At 46.3% G+C, this 20,773-nt stretch overlaps 1 protein-coding gene across 2 annotated transcripts in view; it reads left to right on the forward strand.

Moving 5' to 3' along the window:
* PDZD2 (PDZ domain containing 2) overlaps positions 1-20,773 on the forward strand; it is a 348,033-nt gene that overhangs the window by 319,529 nt on the left and 7,731 nt on the right. The window contains exons 18-25 of one of the 2 annotated variants that reach the window (XM_087443167.1): positions 1,214-2,022; positions 5,069-5,213; positions 7,676-11,759; positions 12,492-12,609; positions 16,102-16,203; positions 16,882-17,152; positions 19,659-19,793; positions 20,438-20,544. In XM_087443167.1, coding sequence (XP_087299293.1) covers positions 1,214-2,022; positions 5,069-5,213; positions 7,676-11,759; positions 12,492-12,609; positions 16,102-16,203; positions 16,882-17,152; positions 19,659-19,793; positions 20,438-20,460 — 5,687 coding nt within the window. In that variant the 3' untranslated portion in view covers positions 20,461-20,544. Of the gene's footprint in view, positions 1-1,213; positions 2,023-5,068; positions 5,214-7,675; positions 11,760-12,491; positions 12,610-16,101; positions 16,204-16,881; positions 17,153-19,658; positions 19,794-20,437; positions 20,545-20,773 lie in introns of those variants that run through there. The other variant, XM_004422700.3, reaches the window with a different exon arrangement.

Raw genomic sequence — 20,773 nt, forward strand, 5'->3', positions numbered from 1 at the left:
CATGCTGTGGTGGTGTCCCATATAAAGTAGAGGAAGATGGGCATGGATGTTAGCCCAGGACCAATCTTCCTCAGAAAAAAGAGAGGAGGATTGGCAACGGATGTTAGCTCAGGGCTAGTCTTCCTCACCAAGAAAGAAAAAAAATCTCATTGATTATCTTCTTAATATGATGTGAGATAATGATCTGGTGTGGACCGTACTGATTTCTCCGACTTCTACAGGTGTGGTTTCCTTTTCTTTATTTCTAATGTCTGAAGAAGAAAATGCCGCTGTCTTAGGAGAGGCAGACGATGACCAGTCTGGCTCTCGTGTGGAACATTTGATGAGCTCTCGCTGGTCTCCGAGAGAAATATTTCAAGGTGGAAGGGGTATAATTTCTCCTACATTTAGCAAAATGTGAAGAGTCCACAGAGCAGCCCATGCTTCCCTTCCTTGCCTGGTTGGAATTTGTATAGATTATAATCTCAGGCTTCACTGTGCCGCACTCTAGGAGCTTCTGCGCCCATTAATCAAGCCCCCCCCGCCTTTTTTTTTTGTGAGGAAGATTGGCCCTTAGCTAACATCTGTTACCAATCCTCCTCTTTTTGCTGACAAAGATTGGCCCTGGGCTAACATCCGTGCCCATCGTCCTCTGCTTTATATGGGACGCCACCACAGCATGGCTTGACAAGCAGTGCATCAGTCCGCGCCTGGGATCCGAACCTGCGAACCCTGGGCCACTGAAGTGGAGCATGCAAACTTAACCACTACACCACTGGGCTGGCCCCAAGCCCCCTTTTTGCAGATGAAGGAAGGACCTCAAGTGATAAGAAGGCCCAGGTGTGCAGGACTTGCTGATCCCCGGGCATCCTCCTAAATAGGAATTCTCTGCAGCAGCGTCCAATGTGTTAGACATCATGGATGTTGACAAATTATACATTTCTATCTCTAGGCAGCACACATGTTTAAGTTAAACAATCCAGAGGTTGAGGTAAAAGAATAAATAAAAAAACAAAAAGGAGGCCAGTAAGAAAAGGAGAGAGGGAAGCAGGCTGTCTGTTCTCTGCAGATCCCAAGAAGCCATATCGTTCAAGCCTGGTGGCCAGTGACCAGAGGGTGTGTATCTGGCAACTGTGAATGTGGAAACGCTCATGTGTAATGAGGGCGGTTAAATTACAAGACCAGGCCAGGTGGGAAACTATTTCATTTGACTTTTCTCTCTCTACCCTGCCAGCTCACAAGGAACCAGGAAAAGCCAGGGCCAATAGCCTTGTGTGTCTAGGAAGCCAGCGGGCCTCTGGGCTCTTCCACAAGCAGGTGACAGTTGCCAGACAAGCCAGTCTCCCTGGGAGCCCACAAGTCCTCCGAAACCCTCTCTTCCGCCAGAAGAGAGTGGGCTGCTATGATGCCAACGATGCCAGCGATGAAGAGTTTGATGCCGAAGGGGACTGCATTTCCCTCCCAGGGACCCTTCCAGGTCCCAGCAAGCCTCTGACAGAGGACGATTCTAGGCATGTCTTGATGACCTCTTCCAAGGTCATGGGTATCAACAATCAGGAGGCACACCCCCAGAAAACACTGGTCAGCAAGGCCTCCTCAGTGCCTCTCCTTGGCAGCTCGTTGGACTTAGAGGAGAGTGTCCCAAGGGGCATGGGGGACAGTCCTTCCCACACAGCCAACCTGCTGGCCTCTGCAAAGGCTCCCAAGGGTGGCCCTGGCTGCTCGGGGAAGAAGGAACTGTCAGGATCGAGGAGTTCACCCAAATTGGAATACAAAGCCGGTACAGAGACACAGAGTCTGGTGAGCACAGAGAGCCCCAGTTCCCCCCAGCAGAAGAATAACACCCTGGAGTCCAGGCACAAACCAGTGGCCAGGGTCAGCGCATACCGCAAGAGGCCAGAGGCTGAGGCCAGGCCCAGTGGCTCGGAGACAGTAAACCTGACTGATGGAGCCGATGGCCCATGTGGTCTAGACTTGAACATCCAGGCCACTTCCGTCAAAGTGACTGTGCCTGGTTTTCGGCCAGGTGCAACTGTGGAGAAGGTAACTGATTTTCTCTTCGTCACTTGGGATCTAAGTGAATATTGTGTGAATGAACGTGGAGTGTGTTACAAAGCATAGGGTGATCTGCCAGAAGGGAAGGGTAGTGACTGGAGGATTTTCTTTCAGCAGCGTCATTCATATCAATGCATGGACTGCTTGGGGGTCTGTGAACATATCAGCAGGTTGGTAGGGGGAAAGTGCCCAGGTATTGAGTCATAGATCATTCGACCACGAGATATAATCGCTCTCTTACCTGTAACGGGGCCTGTGGTGGATGACGGAAGGGCATTGCGAGGCAGGTGAAGGAAGACCCTGGGTCTGGTACCGGTTTCTCCACTGACTAGTTAAATGACCACTTGGGCAAGTGATGGAAGCTTTCTGAGCCACAGTTGTCTGGCCTGTAAAATAGGGATGATGCTATCTGCCTGATCATCTCACCGAGTTGCGCTGACCATCGAATATAGGTTAACAGGGATTATTTCCGGCTGATAAGGTAGTTTACAATCTCCTGAACATAAATAATTTCGCTCTGAGCTAAGACTCTGAGTTGACTTGTAAGGCCATATTTATAAAGATGTGTGTTCAAGTGGTTTATATAAACATATGTGTAAATACACCCCAAAATATAAAGTTATCAAGACTATGCTAGGCAGAAAAGGTTTTTGTTAACCTTAGAGAAAAAGTAGAAATGCACATCTTTTTTCCTCCTAAGAAATTATTACCTCCAACTAGCACACGTTTTAAAATGTAATGTTCAGCTAATGGGTAAATCCCTTCTTTTAAAAAGTATCATCAACAAGTTTTGGATAACTATATAAAGCCAAATCAGGGTTTTTATTAATTATAATTTATATCTATTAAAATAAGAGCTTTTGGGGGCTGGCCTGGTGGCATAGTGGTTAAGTTCACGGGCTCTGCTTTGGCAGCACAGGGTTCATGGGTTAGGATTCCGGGCACGGACGGACGCCCCGCTTGTCAAGCCATGCTGTGGCAGGCATCTCGCATATAAAGTAGAGGAAGACAGGCATGGATGTTAGCCCAGGGCCAACCTTCCTCAGCAAAAAGAGGAAAATTGACAACAGATGTTAGCTCAGGGCTAATCTTCCTCACCAAAAAATACAAATAAAAAAAAAAGTAAGAGCTGTTGTAATTGTGAATTAGCGTTCCTAATGAGAACTTTGAGCAGCATTTAAAACTTTTATGTGAAAGAAATTTAATTTTTTTCATAAAAATTCTAGTTCCAAATTTTGATTTGATTTATACATGAGAAAGAAAATAGAATGCATGCCAGAAAGTATTTACCCTTAAATATTGGAAGCTTAAAAAAAAAAAAAAAACTTTCTCTTTTAGTAAATGGATTGTCTTCTACTGTTTTTATTTAATACTTTTTAAAATTGAGATGAAATTCACAGAACATAAAATTAAACACTTTAAAGTGTACAATTCAGTGGCACTTGGTGCCTTCACAATGCTATAAAACCACCACCTCTATCTAGTTCCAGACTCTTCTACTGTTTTTATATTACATTTATGCCTTACTGGTAAATGGAAAATTAACTGAGTTAAACCCTGTGTAGATTTCCCCCAGCCAATAATTGCCATTTTACTAAATGACGTTTTTACAAGAGTGGCTGAAAGGTGCTCTATCCGTTTCACCTCTTTCCTCTGCTGCCACCTTTGGGCCACTTTATGACTCCTTAACTCAGAGGGTAAATTTCAAATAAATCTCATTTAACTTTTTAGCAGATTTGTTTTATAAATTTTTTACAGTAGGTATTAGATGGAAGAAAGGAAGATAAAGTAATTGACATTTGGCCGAAGTGAAATTTTAAAATATCAAACGTCAATTTCGTTTAGCCAGATTAGTCCTTTCCGTAACTAGCAAGTTGAGGAGCTGATTTTACAGTCTTGGATATCACTATGCAATATAATAGCAATAATACCTTACATCTATATGGCCTTTTGTATGCTGCATGTTGTTTTTGTAACTGTTATCTCATTTAATCATCTTTTATTTAAATCTCTATGAGTTAGACAAGGCAAGTCTTATCATCCCCAGTTGTTTCCAATTTCTTTTATCATGGTAAAATACACATAACAAAGTTTACCATCTTAACTATTTTTAAGTGTACAGTTCAGTGGTATTGATACATTCATGTTGTGCAACCATAACCACCATCCATCTCCAGAACTCTTTCCATCTTGTAAAACGGAAACTCTATACCCACCAAACATTAACTCCCCATTCCCTCCTCCCACCAGCCCCTGGAAACCACCATTCTACTTTCTGTCTCTATGAATTTGACTACTCTAGGTACCTCACATAAGTGGAATCATACAGTATTTGTCTTTTTGTGACTGGCTTATTTCACTTAGCATAATGTCCTCAAAGCTCATCCATGAAGTAGCATGTGTCAGAATTTCCTTCCTTTTTAAGGCTGAATAATATTCCATGGTATGTATATACCACATTTTGCTTATCCATTCATCTGTCAATGGACACCTGAGTTGCTTCCACATTTTAGCTATTGTTAATAGTGCTGCTATGAACATGGGTGTACAAATATCTCTTCAAGACTTTGCTTTCAATTCTTTTGGGTATATACCCAAAAGAGGGATTGCTGGATCATATGGTATTCTTCTTTTTTTTTTTTTAAGGAACCTCTATACTGTTTTCCATAGTGGCTACACCCTTTTACGTTCCCACCAACAAGTGCACAAGGTTCCAATTTCTTCACATCCTCACCAACACTTATTTCTGGTTTTTAATTGTAGCCATTCTGACGGTGTGAGGTGATATCTCATTGTGGTTTTGATTTGCATTTCCCTTGTCACCCACAATTTAAAGTTGAGAAAACCGAAGCTTAGGAAGAGTGACAAGACCATGCAATTTCTAATGGACCTTAAACCCAGAATCTGGCTCTTGTGGCTCCTAGTCCAGGGCTCTTTGAATTTTCCCAAACCAGCTCTTCTCTATATATGATGTCTTAGGATGTAGAAACCCTGAAAGCTTGTTGACAGTGACTTGCAGCTGTCATTGTGCCAGGAATCTCTGGGAAAGCTGACCATCGGGGATGGACATGTCCCTACCGACTGGGAGCCAACCAGTGCTCTGCCCCACCCAAATGATGGCCACATCACAGAGAACCCGCCCGAAGGTGCACCAGAGCAGAAGCAACAACCCAGGACAGGTAAGATTCGTCTATCACTTGTTAAGCTTCAAGATGGGAGGGTAGAACTTACCCTAATAAAAATGTTACATGTGGAGAATTTTGAGAGGAAAAAAAAACTCTTACACTGATTAATGATATTTAAAAGCTGCCTACATTTAACAACTTTACTAGATCATTGTGCTTAAAGACACAGTTAATTCCACACAGAATGTGTCCAGTTTCAGTCAGTCGACACTCTTTACCCATTTTGTGACATGTACCTTAGTGAATGAGACTCTCGATGAATCAGAAGGATTTCCCGCCCTGCAGAATCTCAAGACTCTGCTTATGTGAAATCAAATGCACTGAGAAATGGCAGGAAGAACCTCCACAGAAGACAAGAAAAAAATGAATAGTTTTTACCTCATGCATGCACAGAAAGTATTTGAGCAGCCTGCTGAGTCAACAAGATGCTCCTAGGCCTGCATGACTGCCGCTGGCCCTGGCAAGCGCCCTAAGTACTAATGATTCGTCAGTACACCTGTAGCCTGCTCCAGTCAGGCACCTGCACCAACATCCTCCGCGTCCTCCTATACCTATGACATCATCTGTAAAGGCTGCTGGGCCTTCTACCCGATGATGTGCCATAACTGAGTCAACATTCTTCCCACTATTGGGCATTTAGGGGCTTTCCACATGAAGGATTATTTTGAAAGGCGACATCAAGGACTGCCTCCATGTAATTTAATCTCCCTTAAATAAAACTCTTTGAAGTTACACGCTTTGCCATAAAGTCAAATTGCTAACAAACATTTAGGGCTTATTCAGTGAGTGAATCTGAACCTGAAAAACAGCCTTTAAATCCCCTCCTTGTATCTCATTGCTGCTTTTCGCCATAGCTGGCGCCAGCAGAAGCAGGAAAGTCATGCTGAAGGGAAGTCAAAAACGTTGAGCAGGGAAGGACATGAGCCCGTGGATTTGCATCTTGGCGTGCCCCCCGCCTTCACAGGGGCACGGAGAAGTCATGTCCGGTCTCTCTGGGTGTCTTGATGAGCCAACCTTATTGTTGCCGGGGCTTTCCACACAGAGGCCGTGGAGTCAGGGTTTAGGAAACGGTGTGGGCTGTGGAGCCAGCTTCCTGGGGTGACCCCTGGCTATGGACTTTGTGACATTGGGTACATTGCTTCACTACTCTGTGCCTCGTTTCTCTACCGTTCCAATGCAGATGGTCACGGACCTACCTCCCAGTGTTGAGAGGAAGATTAAGTGCATGAAAAACTCTTAACACAGTGCTAAATCCTTAATGATTGGAAAAGCTCTTAGCACAGTGCTAAGTCCTAATAATTAGTTCTTAATTATTGACATAGGAACTTCAGGAGGGAAAAGGCACATGCAATTAAGATGATTTGTGTGGGAGATGTGGAGTGAATATAACTTTCAGGGTAGACACACTTCTCACATCAAGAGCTTTCAATGTGACTGAGTTTTTCACTCCAACCTCAGACCCACAGTTCTTGAGAAAATAGCAAATCGAATATTCTTTTTTATGCCAGTCCCCCTTTGCCCCCATCGCAAGATGCTGTGTGCCAGAGGTGGACAGATTAGCCCAAGAATATGCAGGGCCTTATGAGGAGGCATCTCCAGGACAGAATGGCTCTCTGGAACCGTCTCATGGAAGGACTTGATTTCCCACTGTCCCTGGCATGCTGCAGCTGTCCCCACGCCTCTGAGATTTCATGCTCTTTCTTGCTTCTCCACTTTCATTCCATTTTCTTCCTCATCACTCTCTGGTCAAACTGTCCTTCCAGAATCCCAGTCGAGTCCCCACCCCTCCGTCAGCTTCCTGAGATGATGTGGCCTTCTGGTTCTCCCAACTCCTCTGAACTTGGTCTAGACACAGCTAAAGCTCAGTATAGACTCGCCTGCTGTCTGTAGCATTTGGTGTGTTTTCCCAAATTAGCCTCATCTCCTGCGTGTACCAGTAAGTCCCTTAAGTTCGTTACTTGGACTGTTTTATACTTTACTATAATGGCTCACAACCCACAGCATGTGGCCAAACCCAGCCCACGTGTGATCGGCCAGATGCTCTGCAGAATCAACATGAAGCTAAGAATCAAGTAGAACAACGGCCTGACTCCTGTGGCTTTTGCCATCAGAGGATGGTGTAAAAAAACTCAAGCAAAGGATCTCTGGTGTCCCCCATCCTTAAAAATAACCGAAAGAGAGAAGGAAGGACAGGAACAAAGGTTCATTCTGCCAGCCAGTCTGAGTTATTTTGAGTGTCTACAGCAGGGTGGTATTTGCTGGATGTGAGTGCTCTGTAATTTTATAGACAAGTAGGCCTACATTTAGGCTGTGGAATGTCTTTCTGAAAAAAGACCAAAAAAAATGAGATTGTTTACAATTTTCCATTCTTTTTAAATTGAGATGTTGTCTATTTTCTCACATTTTCCCCTTTATCTCCCTACCACCCCACCTGTTGGTTTACATTCTCAACACAGGCCTGGATGGCTCCCCGGACCTCGTCCCTTCCCCAGGGCAGAAGGGGACCGCTCACCCTGACCCCAGCAAGACCTCGGTGGATGCAGGGCAAGTGAGGCAGCCTGAGGGCCCCAGAGAGCCAGCATCACCCAGGGTCCCCGAGTCTGAGGACGTATCTCGAGTCAGACTCACCCGCGAGTGCAGCGCATCCCCAGGGAAGATGGCAACAGCCCATCCTGACTTCAGCAAGACCCGAGCAGCTGCAGAAGCCAGCTCGCCTGACACCACCAGGAAGGCCCACAGGGGAGCAGGATCTGAGGCGGAGGGAGCATCTCCAGCCAGTGCCGTCGTGTTACAAGACCCCCTCACATCCCAGGAGGAGAGACAGGGGGTTCCAGGTAACCACAGCAAGGCTCTGCAAACAACAGGAACCCTCGGGCCTGAAAACTCCCAGAAGTCAGCTCTGCTCCAGGGAGCAGACTCCGTGTCTGAGGGGGCCCCACAGGCCAGCCCCACCCGGCCGTTGCCCACTAACAAGGCCCAAGAGAGGTGTGGCAGTGTCTCGGGCCACTGCTGCCCCAGGGAGAGTGAAGGGAGCCCTGTGACTGACATCGACAGACTCATCAGGGAGTTGGATGCTTCTGAAGCAAGACCTCAGTCTCCCCAGAAAGGGGACCAGCCAAGTCCAGAGGGCAGCTGTCAGGGTCAACCTCCAGCGGGAGCTGGAGAAAGAAGTTCCCGCCAGGCCGAGCCTGTCACAGGGAACCAGACCCCCACCCCTAGGAGGGCCTGGGCTGCTGGCCAACCCCCTCACCCACAGTGGGCCTCCCAACCTTCAGTTTTGGATTCAATTAATCCTGACAAACATTTTACTGTGAACAAAAACTTTCTGAGCAACTACTCAAGAAATTTTAGCAATTTTCATGAAGACAGTATGTCCCTGTCAGGCCTGGGCGACAGCACGGAGCCGTCTCTCTCGTCCATGTATGGCGATGCTGAGGACTCGTCTTCTGACCCCGAGTCGCTCACTGAAGCCCCACGAGCTTCCACCAGGGACAGCTGGTCACCTCCTTGTTCCCGTGGGTCTTCTCACAAGGAAGATACTATGGAGTCTGAGGAGGAGCAAATTGAAATATGTTCCACAAATGGTTCCCCCCTTCCACCCTCAACTACTGCTCCTGTGCCTGCCCGGGCTGCACCCTGCCCTGCTGTGGCCAAAGTTCTGCCATTAAAGCACAGTGCTCTGAGTGAAGTGGTGGGAAGTCCATGTGGGAGAGCTTCCTTCGTGCCAGGAGCCTCATGCCCTTCAATCCCAGACTCTTCCCAGCCCTTGTCTCTCTTGGATATAAGCTCTCAGGAACATGAACCTCACATGGACATAAGGATTTCACAGAACCACAGGCCCTCATGTGAAGAAGAAACTGTGGAAGCCCCCAGTGCTAGCTCAGCTGTGAAAAACAGGCAGCCTTCTAAAGCCACCAGGCATTTTCATAACCCCCTGGTCACTCTCAGCTCTCCTAACATGGTAAATGGTTTGAAACGTGACTTGCTAGATGACGAAACACCAAATAAAAAACAAGAAACAAATGTTAATGCAACTGAAAATCAGTCCTCCCTCAGTGTGGATATCCCTAAGAATGGAGTGTCTGTTTTGGCAAGTCTACACATCTCCGAAAGTCAAGACCTGGATGACTTGCTACAGAAACCAAAAATGACCTCCAGGAGGCCCATCATGGCCTGGTTTAAAGAAATAAATAAAAATAACCAAGGTTTGCATTCGCAGAGCAAAACTGAAAAGGAACAATCCGTGGTGCCCCCCAGAAGTCCTGACTTCAAAGGTCAGGTGTTGATCTCAAGCCACAAAAAGGGAGGTGCTGTGCCGAACAGCCCTCCTCAGCTGAAACTGAGTCTTGAAAATAAAGACTCACCTAAAAAAAGCTCGGTGGAAACACTTTTAAGTAACTGTCAGAAATCCAAGTCTGGTCCGAAGCTGAAGAGACTGAGCATCAAGAGCAAAGTCAGTTCCGAGGCCCGTGCTGCTAATGCGGCTAAGGCTGGTGGGATGGAGCACGGGAAATCCCTCATTTCACCACAGACCTCCCACAAAATGCTTGCTAAGGTAGCGTCACACCAGTCCCACGTAGCTGACCATGAGGAACCTGACAAAAAGGCCACAGCCACCCCCAAGTCTCCCCAGTGTGTGCTGGAGAGCAAGCCGCCCCCTGCTGCCTCGGGGTCACTGAAGCCCTCGGTGTCAGACACGAGCATCAGAACATTCACATCGCCCCTGACTGCCCCCAGGACTTTTCCTGAGCAAGGTGCGTGCAGTAGGTTCCACACGGCTTTCCACTCAGAACCCGACGGAGGTTGCCCAGCTGCCCCCAGATCTCCTAAGTGGGGACCGGAGAGCAAGGCTCCCCCTGCAGCCTCGGAGGCAAGTCCCCCCGCAGCATCAAGGAGCAGCACGGCCACAGCAGTGAACAAGCGAGAGATCCCCCCTCCTGCACAGAGCGAGCGGTGTGCGTCCAGCCAAACGGATTCAGCACCAGAAGCAGCCCAACCCGGAGTGACTGGTGACAAAGAAGGCAAAATAATTGCTAGTGATCCTCTAGAAAGAGCAAACCAGCTGAAAATAGTTGAAATTTCTTCTGAAAGAATGCCAAAGATTGCATGTGGTGACAAGCCAGCTGAAAGTGACAGACAGGGAGGGTTCTTGGCCCAGAGCAACTGTCAGGAGAAGAGTGAAATCAGACTCTGCCACCAGTCAGTGGAATCGTCCCCAGGTCATCCCTTGTCACTCACATCTCGTGCCCCTCAGGTGGAGCAGGAAATACAGCGATCTTTCAGCATGGCCAAACGGGCTGCTTCCTCCTCCTCCCCACAACTGCCTGCTAAAAAGGCAGATTCCTCCCAGGGGAAGTCCAGCCAGCTGTCAAACTGCCTAGGGATGCCCAAGAACGGCACACCAGTGGGCCCAGCACTGGATGACCATCCCTACTTCACGCCAAGACCAGCAACCAGAACCTACTCCATGCCGGCCCAGTTCGCAAGCCATTTCGGACGGGAGGGGCATTCCTTGCACAGCCTAGGTCGCTCTCATCGGGACAGCCAGATCCCTGTGACAAGCGGTGGCCTCCTTGAGGCCAAGGCACCCAGGGGTGGCGTTCTTGGCCTGGTTAATGGTCAGGGTATATATAGTGTGAAGCCCCTGCTGGAGACATCGAGGAACCTTCCACCAACAGACGAAGGGGATGTGCTTTCAGGGCAGGAAATGAGCTGCCTAGTCACAGACAAGATCAAAGTCACCAGAAGACATTACTACTCTGAGCAGAACTGGCCCCACGAATCTACCTCATTTTTCTCTGTCAAGCAGAGGATCAAGTCTTTTGAGAACCTGGCCAATTCTGACCGGCCCGTGGCCAAGTTGGGGGCATCCCCTTTTTTGTCAGTGAGCTCCAAGCCTCCCATTGGGAGACGGTCGTCTGGCAGCGTGGTTTCCGGGAGCCTCAGCCACACTGGTGACCCAACAGCAAGGTCGCTGAGACGCAGCCTGAGTTCCTGCAGCGAAAGCCAGAGTGAAGCCAGCACCCTCATCCCCCAGATGACCAAGTCCCCGTCCAGCACGACGTTGACAGTCTCCCGGCAGAATCCGGCAGAGGCCAGTAACAAGGGCCCTGACTCGGACCCAAAGAAATCACTTGGTTCTTCCGGAATTCCCACCCCAATGGTGACCCCGGCGTCTCCCGTCAAGAGGAACAAGTCCTCGGTGCGCCATAACCAGCCCTCGCCTTTATCCCGCTCTAAGCTCCAGGAGCTGAGAGCCTTGAGCATGCCCGACCTGGACAAGCTCTGCAGCGAGGATTTCTCAGCAGGGCCGACCGCCATGCTCTTCAAAACCGAGCTGGAAATCGTCCCCAGGAGGTCACTTGGCTCCCCTCTTGGAGGCCTCAATGGGTCCACTGCCCTTTCATGCCCTGTGAAGGGAGGGGACAAGGCCTGTCCAGGAGGAAGCAGACCTAAAGCCAGTGACCCTCGGGTACCCAGTTCAGCCCATGTGGGTGAAACCACCCAGGATCAGCCTTCCGGAAAAAACTGGTCAGTTAAGTAAGTATCTGCCCCTCCCTTTTAGTTCAAGAAACTTTTTGATTATTATGAACTAGTTTCAGATTTATAGAAAAGTTGCAAAGAGAGTGCAGAGAGTTCCCAGGTACCCCTCACCCAGCACCTCCCAAGTTAACATCTTGCGTAACCACTGTCCGTTTGTCAAAAGTAAGAAATTAACCCTGGAACAACACAGTTAACCAGACTACAGACTTGATTCAGATTTCACTGAATAAATTCTACAAATGTCCCTTTTCGTTCCAACATCCAATCTAGGATACCACATTACCTTTAGCCCCCTGTGTTTTTAATATCATTATCAGAAAAATAAAGTGCCTGCAGGGAAAAGTGTTTGCCAGCACGTTGCTCTGAAGAGAGGCGCCTACAGGAGGTGGCACTGAAGCAAAAGCATCATGAGAGAGAGGTGGGAAGACATGTGGGCTGCGGCTCAGGGAAGGATCTGGCCTTTGAAGGTGGTTGGAGTTAAACAGGAAATTTCTAACATTTTTAAATGTTTCACTTGAACCTATATATTGAACATATTTTAATGTCAGATATTTTCTGTTCAATTGCTGCATTGGTCTCCTAACATCTTAGAGAGAAACCTGAGTCCATAGTCATTCCCGCTGAAAATACCTATAATATAGTAGGAGATTGTTTTAAATGCATCCTATATTATAAATGGAGAAATTGCTTCTTTCTTTAATGTTCTTCCAATGTATTTATATTATTTAGTTTGGATCAACTTCTTGTCTCAGCGGGGGACCAGCAAAGATTACAGTCTGTTCTGTCATCGGTGGGGGCAAAGTCTACCATCCTAACTCTCATTCAGGAAGCGAAAGCACAATCAGAGGTGAGTGAACCAGAGAAACACAGGAGACTGAGACTGCTGCCGTGTTAGTGCCAGCTGTGTGCCCAGGTGTGGGCCATGAGCTCAGAGAGCCAAGGAGGGCCCTTCCCCAGGTCCCATGTTGTGAGCTCTACAGCCCAGTCTGACTTTGTCTCGCTTGTAGCTTGCTTCAGAAGCTGGACCTCGCCTTGAATTTCTAGGTGCCAGATTGGTGCAGCTGCTGTCTTAATTCCCCAGGAGCGACTAGTTACCATCCTCCCCAGCCCCTGCATTTGGAGTTTGTCCACAGGGGGTCCTCAAAACAGAACGAGGCATCTTGGAAATATTGGGGAATGATCACAAGTACTTCTGTTCACCTAAGTGGACATAAACTATCTGTGAAGGGAGCCACCTACTGGAGAGAGGAGAGTTCACGTCTGTGTAGCCCTGCCCTGGCCCCGAGCGTAAGAGCGTCTGAAGCCTGGGGTTCAAGAGAACCTATTGAGTTATTGCAAATAAAGTCTTTCAATAAATTGGATGTGACAATAAACAATAACAAAAGAAACTAACGTTCATATGTAGAATACTTCTCTGAAGAACATTATTTCTCAGGACTATCCATAGAGATTTGAACCCTAATAAATGAATATTTTCTGTTTAGAGGCAAAAGTGAATATGAACAATTTTTCTTGAGTAGTAATATACCTGGGTCACTAATATCATCTAAGAACACTGTTCCAGAAGTTCTAATATTACCCAGAAGGGCTATGACGTTGGCATCTAATGAGGAGTGCCCCAGGATGGAAAGGAGGCGGGGTGGAATAGAGGAGACCAATTCCCTTTGGCTTCCACTCGTTCTGAGTCTCAGCCCACTGGTTTGGGTCTGTGCAGTTAAGAAACACCTTGATGGGGGCCGGCCCAGCGGTGCAGCAGTTAAGCTCACGTGCTCTGCTTCGGCAGCCCGGGGTTCACAGGTTCGGATCTCGGACATGGACCTACACACCGCTCATCAAGCCATGCTGTGGCAGCATCCCATATGCAAAATAGAGGAAGATGGGCACAGGTGTTAGCTCAGGGCTAATCTTCCTCAGCAAAAAGAGGAGGATTGGCAGATGTTAGCTCAGGGCTGATCTTCCTCACCAAAAAAAAAAGAAAAGAAAGAAAAAGAAACCTTGAGACGTCGGCCCTTTTCACTTGCAGTACAAGGAACTGTTCTATCATCTGCCCTCCTCCTTTGACTTGTTACAATAAGTAAACATTTCACGCACAAAAGTGTTACTCTAGATCTCCAGTCAAGGCGGCACAGTGGGATCACGCTTTGCTAGGCCCCCTTTACTCTAGACAGTCCACAGTGTTGGATAAGATGTAAAAGGAGAAAACCAAAAAGTCTCAATCAGCCTCACAAATGAGATGCACATTTTCAGGGGCCACAAACAGAGTGGAGACTTTTTGTGGACAGGGTGCCGAGTGCCACTTGGGTGGCGTCTTCCAGGGCCTCGCTCACCCCCTCACTCTAGTTCCACATTCACCAACATATAAGTCCTGTGATTTGGTGTTGAAGATCATTCCTACTTTCATAAGAATGCAGCCTTCTTTTCCCTTATTTTCTTACTGTCTTCAGTTGATTTCAGAGAGGAGCAGTGAGTAGAGACATCCTTACACTACCATCTTCAGACCAGAAGTTTCCTGCCTTGCTTTTTTTCTAATGAGTACGGTTTGTAGGTGCTGAATATGGAACCACACAAAATGGTATCCCCTGGCTTTCTGTTGGGGGCGCTGTGAGAATCAGAGGCAGAAAGCAAGCCCTGGTCTCCTGACTGCAACACGCCCAGACCTCGGGGAGCTCTTGGTGGTGGCTCTAGCTTCCCTGATGCTGTGCTAAGCTTCTCAGAGGCAAGATTTGGCCTGACAATCAGCTTGTAGCACGCTGTATCCTCAAACACAACTGGAAAAAAAATAATTTGAATAAATTAAAATTTTAGTGCTATGTCCTGGAATGAAGGAGAGTTCTATTGTCAAATATTCTGCCTCTGCTCCAATAAGGCATTTAAATATCTGAGAAGTATTCCTATTTCAGCATCAAACGTTACCTCCCAGAAGCTACACAAAGATAATTGATCAGACTACATGTGCCCGTTTTTGTTGAGAAAGCCTAGTTGTCATTTTTGTCTCCACTGAATGTGGTTGGACTTGCCCATAAGCCCAAATCCCAACCCCCAAAAGTTCTGCAGGATATTCTCGTGTCAGCATGCGGAGCCTTGGTTTGAATGAACTTCAGAGAGGTGTAAAATGCTTAGGATTCCTCTTTAGGACTTACTAATAGGACTAAACACTTTTAAATATTGGGTTCCTTCCCCAGTGCAATACAGAAGTGGATTTCTCAACATTTTCACTTTCTCTCGTCAAAGAAATCATTAAGGGGGTTATTATTAGATTCTTTTTCTGTTGCTTTGTTTGAGAACACCTTGAACTGCTGGATTATAAATCACTTCATGGGAAATCTAGCCATGCAGATCTTTGAAATGTTGCTGAATCATATCCAGCATGTGGGTGACAGAAGCCAAAATTCAGAACAATTAGCCCAGCTAATTTTTTACTTTAAAATCTTTTATTCCAAGGTATCTTTTGATTGATGCTCAAAACATAGGACAGTCTTTTATTACTTAACCCTAGGACACTACTAATAATGTTCTAGTCCGAATACGAGTTGACAATTAGTTTTAATGTACGTTATATTTTTTTTTTTTTAAAGATTTTATTTATTTTTTGCCCCCAAAGCCCCAGTAGATAGTTGTATGTCACAGCTGCACACCCTTCTAGTTGCTGTATGTGGGACTCGGCCTCAGGATGGACAGAGAAGTGGTGCCTCGATGCGCACCCGGGATCCGAACCCGGGCCGCCAGCATCGCAGCGCGCGCACTTAACCACCAAGCCACAGGGCCGGCCCTGTACGTTATATTTTTAAACATACTTTGATGTTATGACTACCTGTTTGTTAATTGCACCTGAAATCCAATGAACTGATCATGGGGGGAGAAGAACATAAAACATGGTCTCAGAGTGCTTTTATCCTGCCTCTTGCCAGTGACATTTCTCTCTCTACTGTTGTTGAAAATGGCTTTGCTAAATTTGTAGACTTAAAGAATTATGGAATACAGAATTGCCTTTGTGATCAAATTATGTGCTATGATCAGATTTGGGAATACACAATCTTGATGCCTAGAATGGCTAGACTGCCTTCTAAATTGTCCCCTGTCCCTACTCCATCCTGGTTCTTGTCCACGTTTGTAGTTGTAGTTCTGTAGTTACAGGATGGGCCCTCAACTCCGTATAAGCACCACCCAGGAGGGATGCAGGATGGTGGAGACGGGGCTCCTCCAATCCCAATCCTGTGTGAAGGCTCCTGAAGCAGCACTGGGGTTAGCGCTGACAAGCTCTGCAGTACGACAGGATTTACATCAGGGCTTCCTTGCTCTTGGCACAAGGAATATACTTTTTTCTGTGTCTTTTCACTAGAATAAAGAAGACATTTGCTTCATAGTCTTGAATAAAAAAGAAGGCTCAGGTCTGGGATTCAGTGTGGCAGGAGGGACAGACATGGAGCCAAAACCAGTTGTGGTAAGTGACAATGCAAGAAGCTCTCAGGAAAGTCTGCCAAAGCTGCCTCGGAATTGGATCAGGACAAAATTCATGTCAGTGAGTTCAAAGGCTGCTGGTGTTTGTTCCCTGTTACCAAAACAAAAGTAGAAAAGTGAAGTACATGATACTTTAATGGACAAAGATATGCATTTTAACACATAGTTGACTGAGGGACAGGCTGAGTGACCTATTAGATGCCAATATAAATAAACACAATGGTCTATATCCTAGTATTCACCTAAATATTTTATTTAAGCGCTAGAAAAACATTAGCATTAACTGACCAAACCTGCATTTGCTGATGAAATTACTTCTTTCTGAAGAACAACAATCTAAAACTGTATTTCACTCAAAGGCCTTTGAGATCATTAGGGAGGCCACCTTCCTTCGGCAAGACTGGGTCCTTTTCATCTTTGTGTCCCTGTTGCCCCATGGAGCGCCAGGCGCATATCAGACACTAGCAAGTTGAGTCAAATATGTTGAGAGGCTGGCACTGACATTTGTAATTCCATTCCTTACACCAAATGTTTTTGATAAACCAAGTGTTTGTGTATGATGTGGAAAACACGCCGTTAGAAATTTCCTTTACTACAGATTTGCAGTTACACTTTACTGGAGATCAAAAATGAGTTGGTTTTTGTCCTCTCCTTGTCCCAGGTTCACAGGGTGTTTTCTCAGGGGGCAGCTTCTCAGGAAGGGACTGTGAACCGAGGGGATTTCCTTCTGTCGGTCAATGGCGCCTCACTGGCAGGCTTAGCCCACGGGGATGTCCTGAAGGTTCTGCACCAGGCACAGCTGCACAAGGATGTCCTCATGGTCATTAAGAAAGGGAATGATCAGCCCAGGCCCTGCACCAGGCAGGAGCCTCCCACAGCCAGTGGGAAGGGCTCGCTGTCCAGAAAGACCATCCTCCTGGAACCTGGAATGGGTAAGATACCCTTCAATAACCAGCAGGGTGTGAGCAGCTGGCAGAGTAGATTCTGGCTGAACATAAAGGAAAATAATCACTATCATCTGAGTGAGAGAAATTAAATATGGTGAAGGCTAGTGTTTTTGGATGCTTCTTGCAAAAGCAGTGTTACAAATAAGTTATAAAAAGAAAAAACCCAGTAGTTAAAGCCACACTGTTGAAGATTTTAAATGACTGCTTGACAGCTTCTCTCAATGTCCTAAGGAGGAAGCCCTTTCAGGTTTATATCCTCTTGTTAAGACTTAAGTGGGTAAGTAAAACAAGAAACTGTTGTGATGGGGGAATCAATGTGGAAAGAGAAATTCTAGAACTGAGTTTTGTCCTTGGAAAACATCAGGGTTTTTATTCTTTCCTGTTTTAGAAGAACATAAGGAAATGAGGGGGCAAAAGTGTTTAAAAACAGAGACTGCAGCCTTAATCAACCAAGAAGAGCTTACAAAGAGAGGTTCAGAAACATTTTCTATGTGCCCTCCATACTGTCATACCAGGGCACTATAGTAAGCCATACTAAGTACTTAAAACTAAGTACTGCTTCTATTTCTGGCGCATAGGCTAATTATGGCCCTCAGACTATTTCGGACTTCTGTAGTGTCTTCTACCTTGGAGTCCAGGAGCAATATCTCCTTAGTCCAGAGGGCAGAGTAGAGTCTACAGATCGGGTCAGGGCACTGCATTCTGGGGGGACCTTTTGTTTCTTCTCTGCATCTCTCCCTTATAAAGTCTAGGGTAACGGAATTTCTCTCTGCTCAATGTGGCTTCATCATGGCCTGAGCTGTTTGTAATGACTTTGCTGAAAATGGCACTGATTCCATGGAACAAATGAGAAACTCTTCTTGCCCGGATGCCTCCACAATGTTGGAGTGTTCTGTCTTCCTTCTGTTTTCTTGTCTTGTTTTCACTCTTCTAGAAGGCTGAAGCCTCTCCCAACATAGGGAAACACCTTAGTTATCAGACCTGGTCATGCTCACCTTTGCCCCGACACTATCTCAACTGCTTCATGGATTTTCAGTGGGATCCTGGAAACAACCTGTCAAAGGAAACCACTTAATCCTAACAGCTTCCGGAGTTTTTAAGACTCATGAACTCAGATATGGAAGGCTATCCCGTCACTGTAATCATTAAGTATTCCTGTGGCACCTTTAGGGCATCTGGTCTTGAACCACACTCTACCGAGTTATCAAATTGTAAGCACATTCAGGGCTTAACCTTCTTCATATTCCTATTCTTTAAGACCCCCCTGCCTGGGGCTCTACCTGATCCTAAGCAATTACTCCTTAACAGGCACTGAGAGCATCCCAGCGGGGGCTTCAGGCACTTGGCTGCATGTTAGAGGCAGCTGGGCTTTTTAAAATCCTGATGCCCAGGAAATTGCCCAGCTCAGTTAAATCAGCAATTCTGAGAGGTGGAGGTGGGGGCCCAGCCTCAGTAGCTTTTTAAGTTTCTCAGGTGATTCCAGTTATGTAGCCAGAGTTGCAAGCCGCTGTAATGGGCACTTTCCCGTTTAACAGCGAGTAAAATCACCTACTGGAAAGTCATCCTGCTCCATTAGTAGATCTCCTTCAGACCATGTGGACTGGGCTTTAAACCACAATAATGGACAGGACTTTGTGTTCAAAGGCAATGATGCTAGCATGGCCTTAACACTGAGTGGACAATTTAATCTGTCTGTGGTCCTTCCCCTGCCTCCCAAGCAACTAAATGCACCTTTCCACTCAACTCACACATCCTCCACCAATACAGTGTGAAAGTAAGGGAAATAAAAGGCACGTTTACAATCCCTATTCAGACGCCTGAGATGGAGCTCAGCCCGGCCTCTCTAAACCAGCACACAAAGTAGGTGTGAGTTTGTTGCTGTGGAGCAGGCATCACCATGGAAACGTTTCTCCCCACAGTGGAGCAAGGAGATGGCAGTGAAGGCAGCTGGTGTGTGATGAAGACAGACGCCCAGAGGCAGGGTTACCCCTCACCAGAGCAGGCAGAAGGGGGAGGGAAGGCAGCTCCATGTGGTCCCAGGGGGCTTCGGAATCCATGATCACAGTCTCACATGAGGCCTGGCATTTGGGTGTTGCAGGTTTTTAGTACTAGTCTGACGCTCTGCTGCCATCGGCAGCCAGGGTTGGCAGGAAATCAAATTAGATTTCCCAAGTGTGACTTGTCTTCACTGAGACATGCACTGGCAGCGTGTGGGGCTTGGTGAGAGCAGTTTGGCTTCTGGGGATTTCTGCCTGGGCATAAAAGCATTCTCCATGCCTGCAGAAAGTGGTCAGAAGAACAAAGGGTGCAGGTACAGCAGGAACACAGAAGGGCAGCTCCAAATTTGGGAAGCCAACCGTAACGCTGGTCTCAAATGTTGTGAGCACATCAAGGTAGATGGGACTCAAGGGTGCCAGGGTGACACATTTGGGGACTGCACAGGTGGTAAGCATCCCTGTCGTCTTCCCCTTTACGAATGCCGTTGCTGCAGGGAGAAGTGTAGCTGCACAGGACGCTCTGTGTGTTGAAGTGCTGAAGACCTCGGCCGGGCTGGGCTTGAGTCTGGATGGAGGAAAATCGTCCATGTCTGCAGATGGGCCGCTGTTCATTAAAAGAGTGTACAAAGGTAATGTCCTAGAAAACCCTCTCAGCCATCTCTTGGGTTTTTTGTGTGTGTGAGGAAGATCAGCCCTGAGCTAACATCTGTTGCCAATCCTCCTCTTTGTGCTGAGGAAGATTGGCCCTGGGCTGACATCTGTGCCCATCTTCCTCTACTTTATATGTGGGACGCCGTCACAGCATGGCTTGACAAGCAGCGCGTAGGTCCACGCCTAGGATCTGAACCTGAGAACCCCGGGCCGCTGAAGTGGAGCACGCAAACTTAACCGCTGCGCCACCAGGCCAGCCCCCCAGCCATCTGTTTTCTTCCTGTGCACGTCAGTGCCTTCCATTTGGAAATCAAATTTGTTTAAAAAAATCTAAAATGTTGTTAACGCTTTGTGACATATAAGATTTTACCGTGCGTCAGCCCTGTTGGGTTTTACAGGTATTGTATGTAATATATTTAATACAATACTAATATCAGTATATTATATATAACATATACATATGTGTATAAATATATCCTATTATATGTAATATAGTATATTTAATATACTAACAATACTAACATTTAATATATTAACTATATCAGTATATAATAATATATATTAACATACATGTATATACTGATATTGTTAGTATAATAATATTGTTAATATAATTGTTCAGCTTGGGAACCTGAAGATTTCTGAGTCCTGTCCAAGATCATAAAATGAATTACCGAGTTCATGAAGAGACCTCATACCAACTATTTCAGTGCTATCTACTGCTTCCATCTTACCCTCTTTACAGTTTGAGCGTATAACAGAATAGGTAGGTCAGCAAGTAATAAGATCAATTCTTCTTAGCTAAGGATTGTTACTAATGACCCTCTAGTCAGTGGCCTTTTGGTATATTTCTACAACTACATAATAATTCAGAAGCCTCCCCTCTACACTTGGCCTATAGTTACTAATAGAAAATTATTTAAGTATGGAGCTGTACTTAAAAAAAAAAAAAAAAATC

This window comes from Ceratotherium simum, chromosome 18 (assembly GCF_057802395.1).
Source record: "Ceratotherium simum simum isolate JZ-2026a chromosome 18, ASM5780239v1, whole genome shotgun sequence".
Classification (NCBI taxonomy): domain Eukaryota; kingdom Metazoa; phylum Chordata; class Mammalia; order Perissodactyla; family Rhinocerotidae; genus Ceratotherium; species Ceratotherium simum.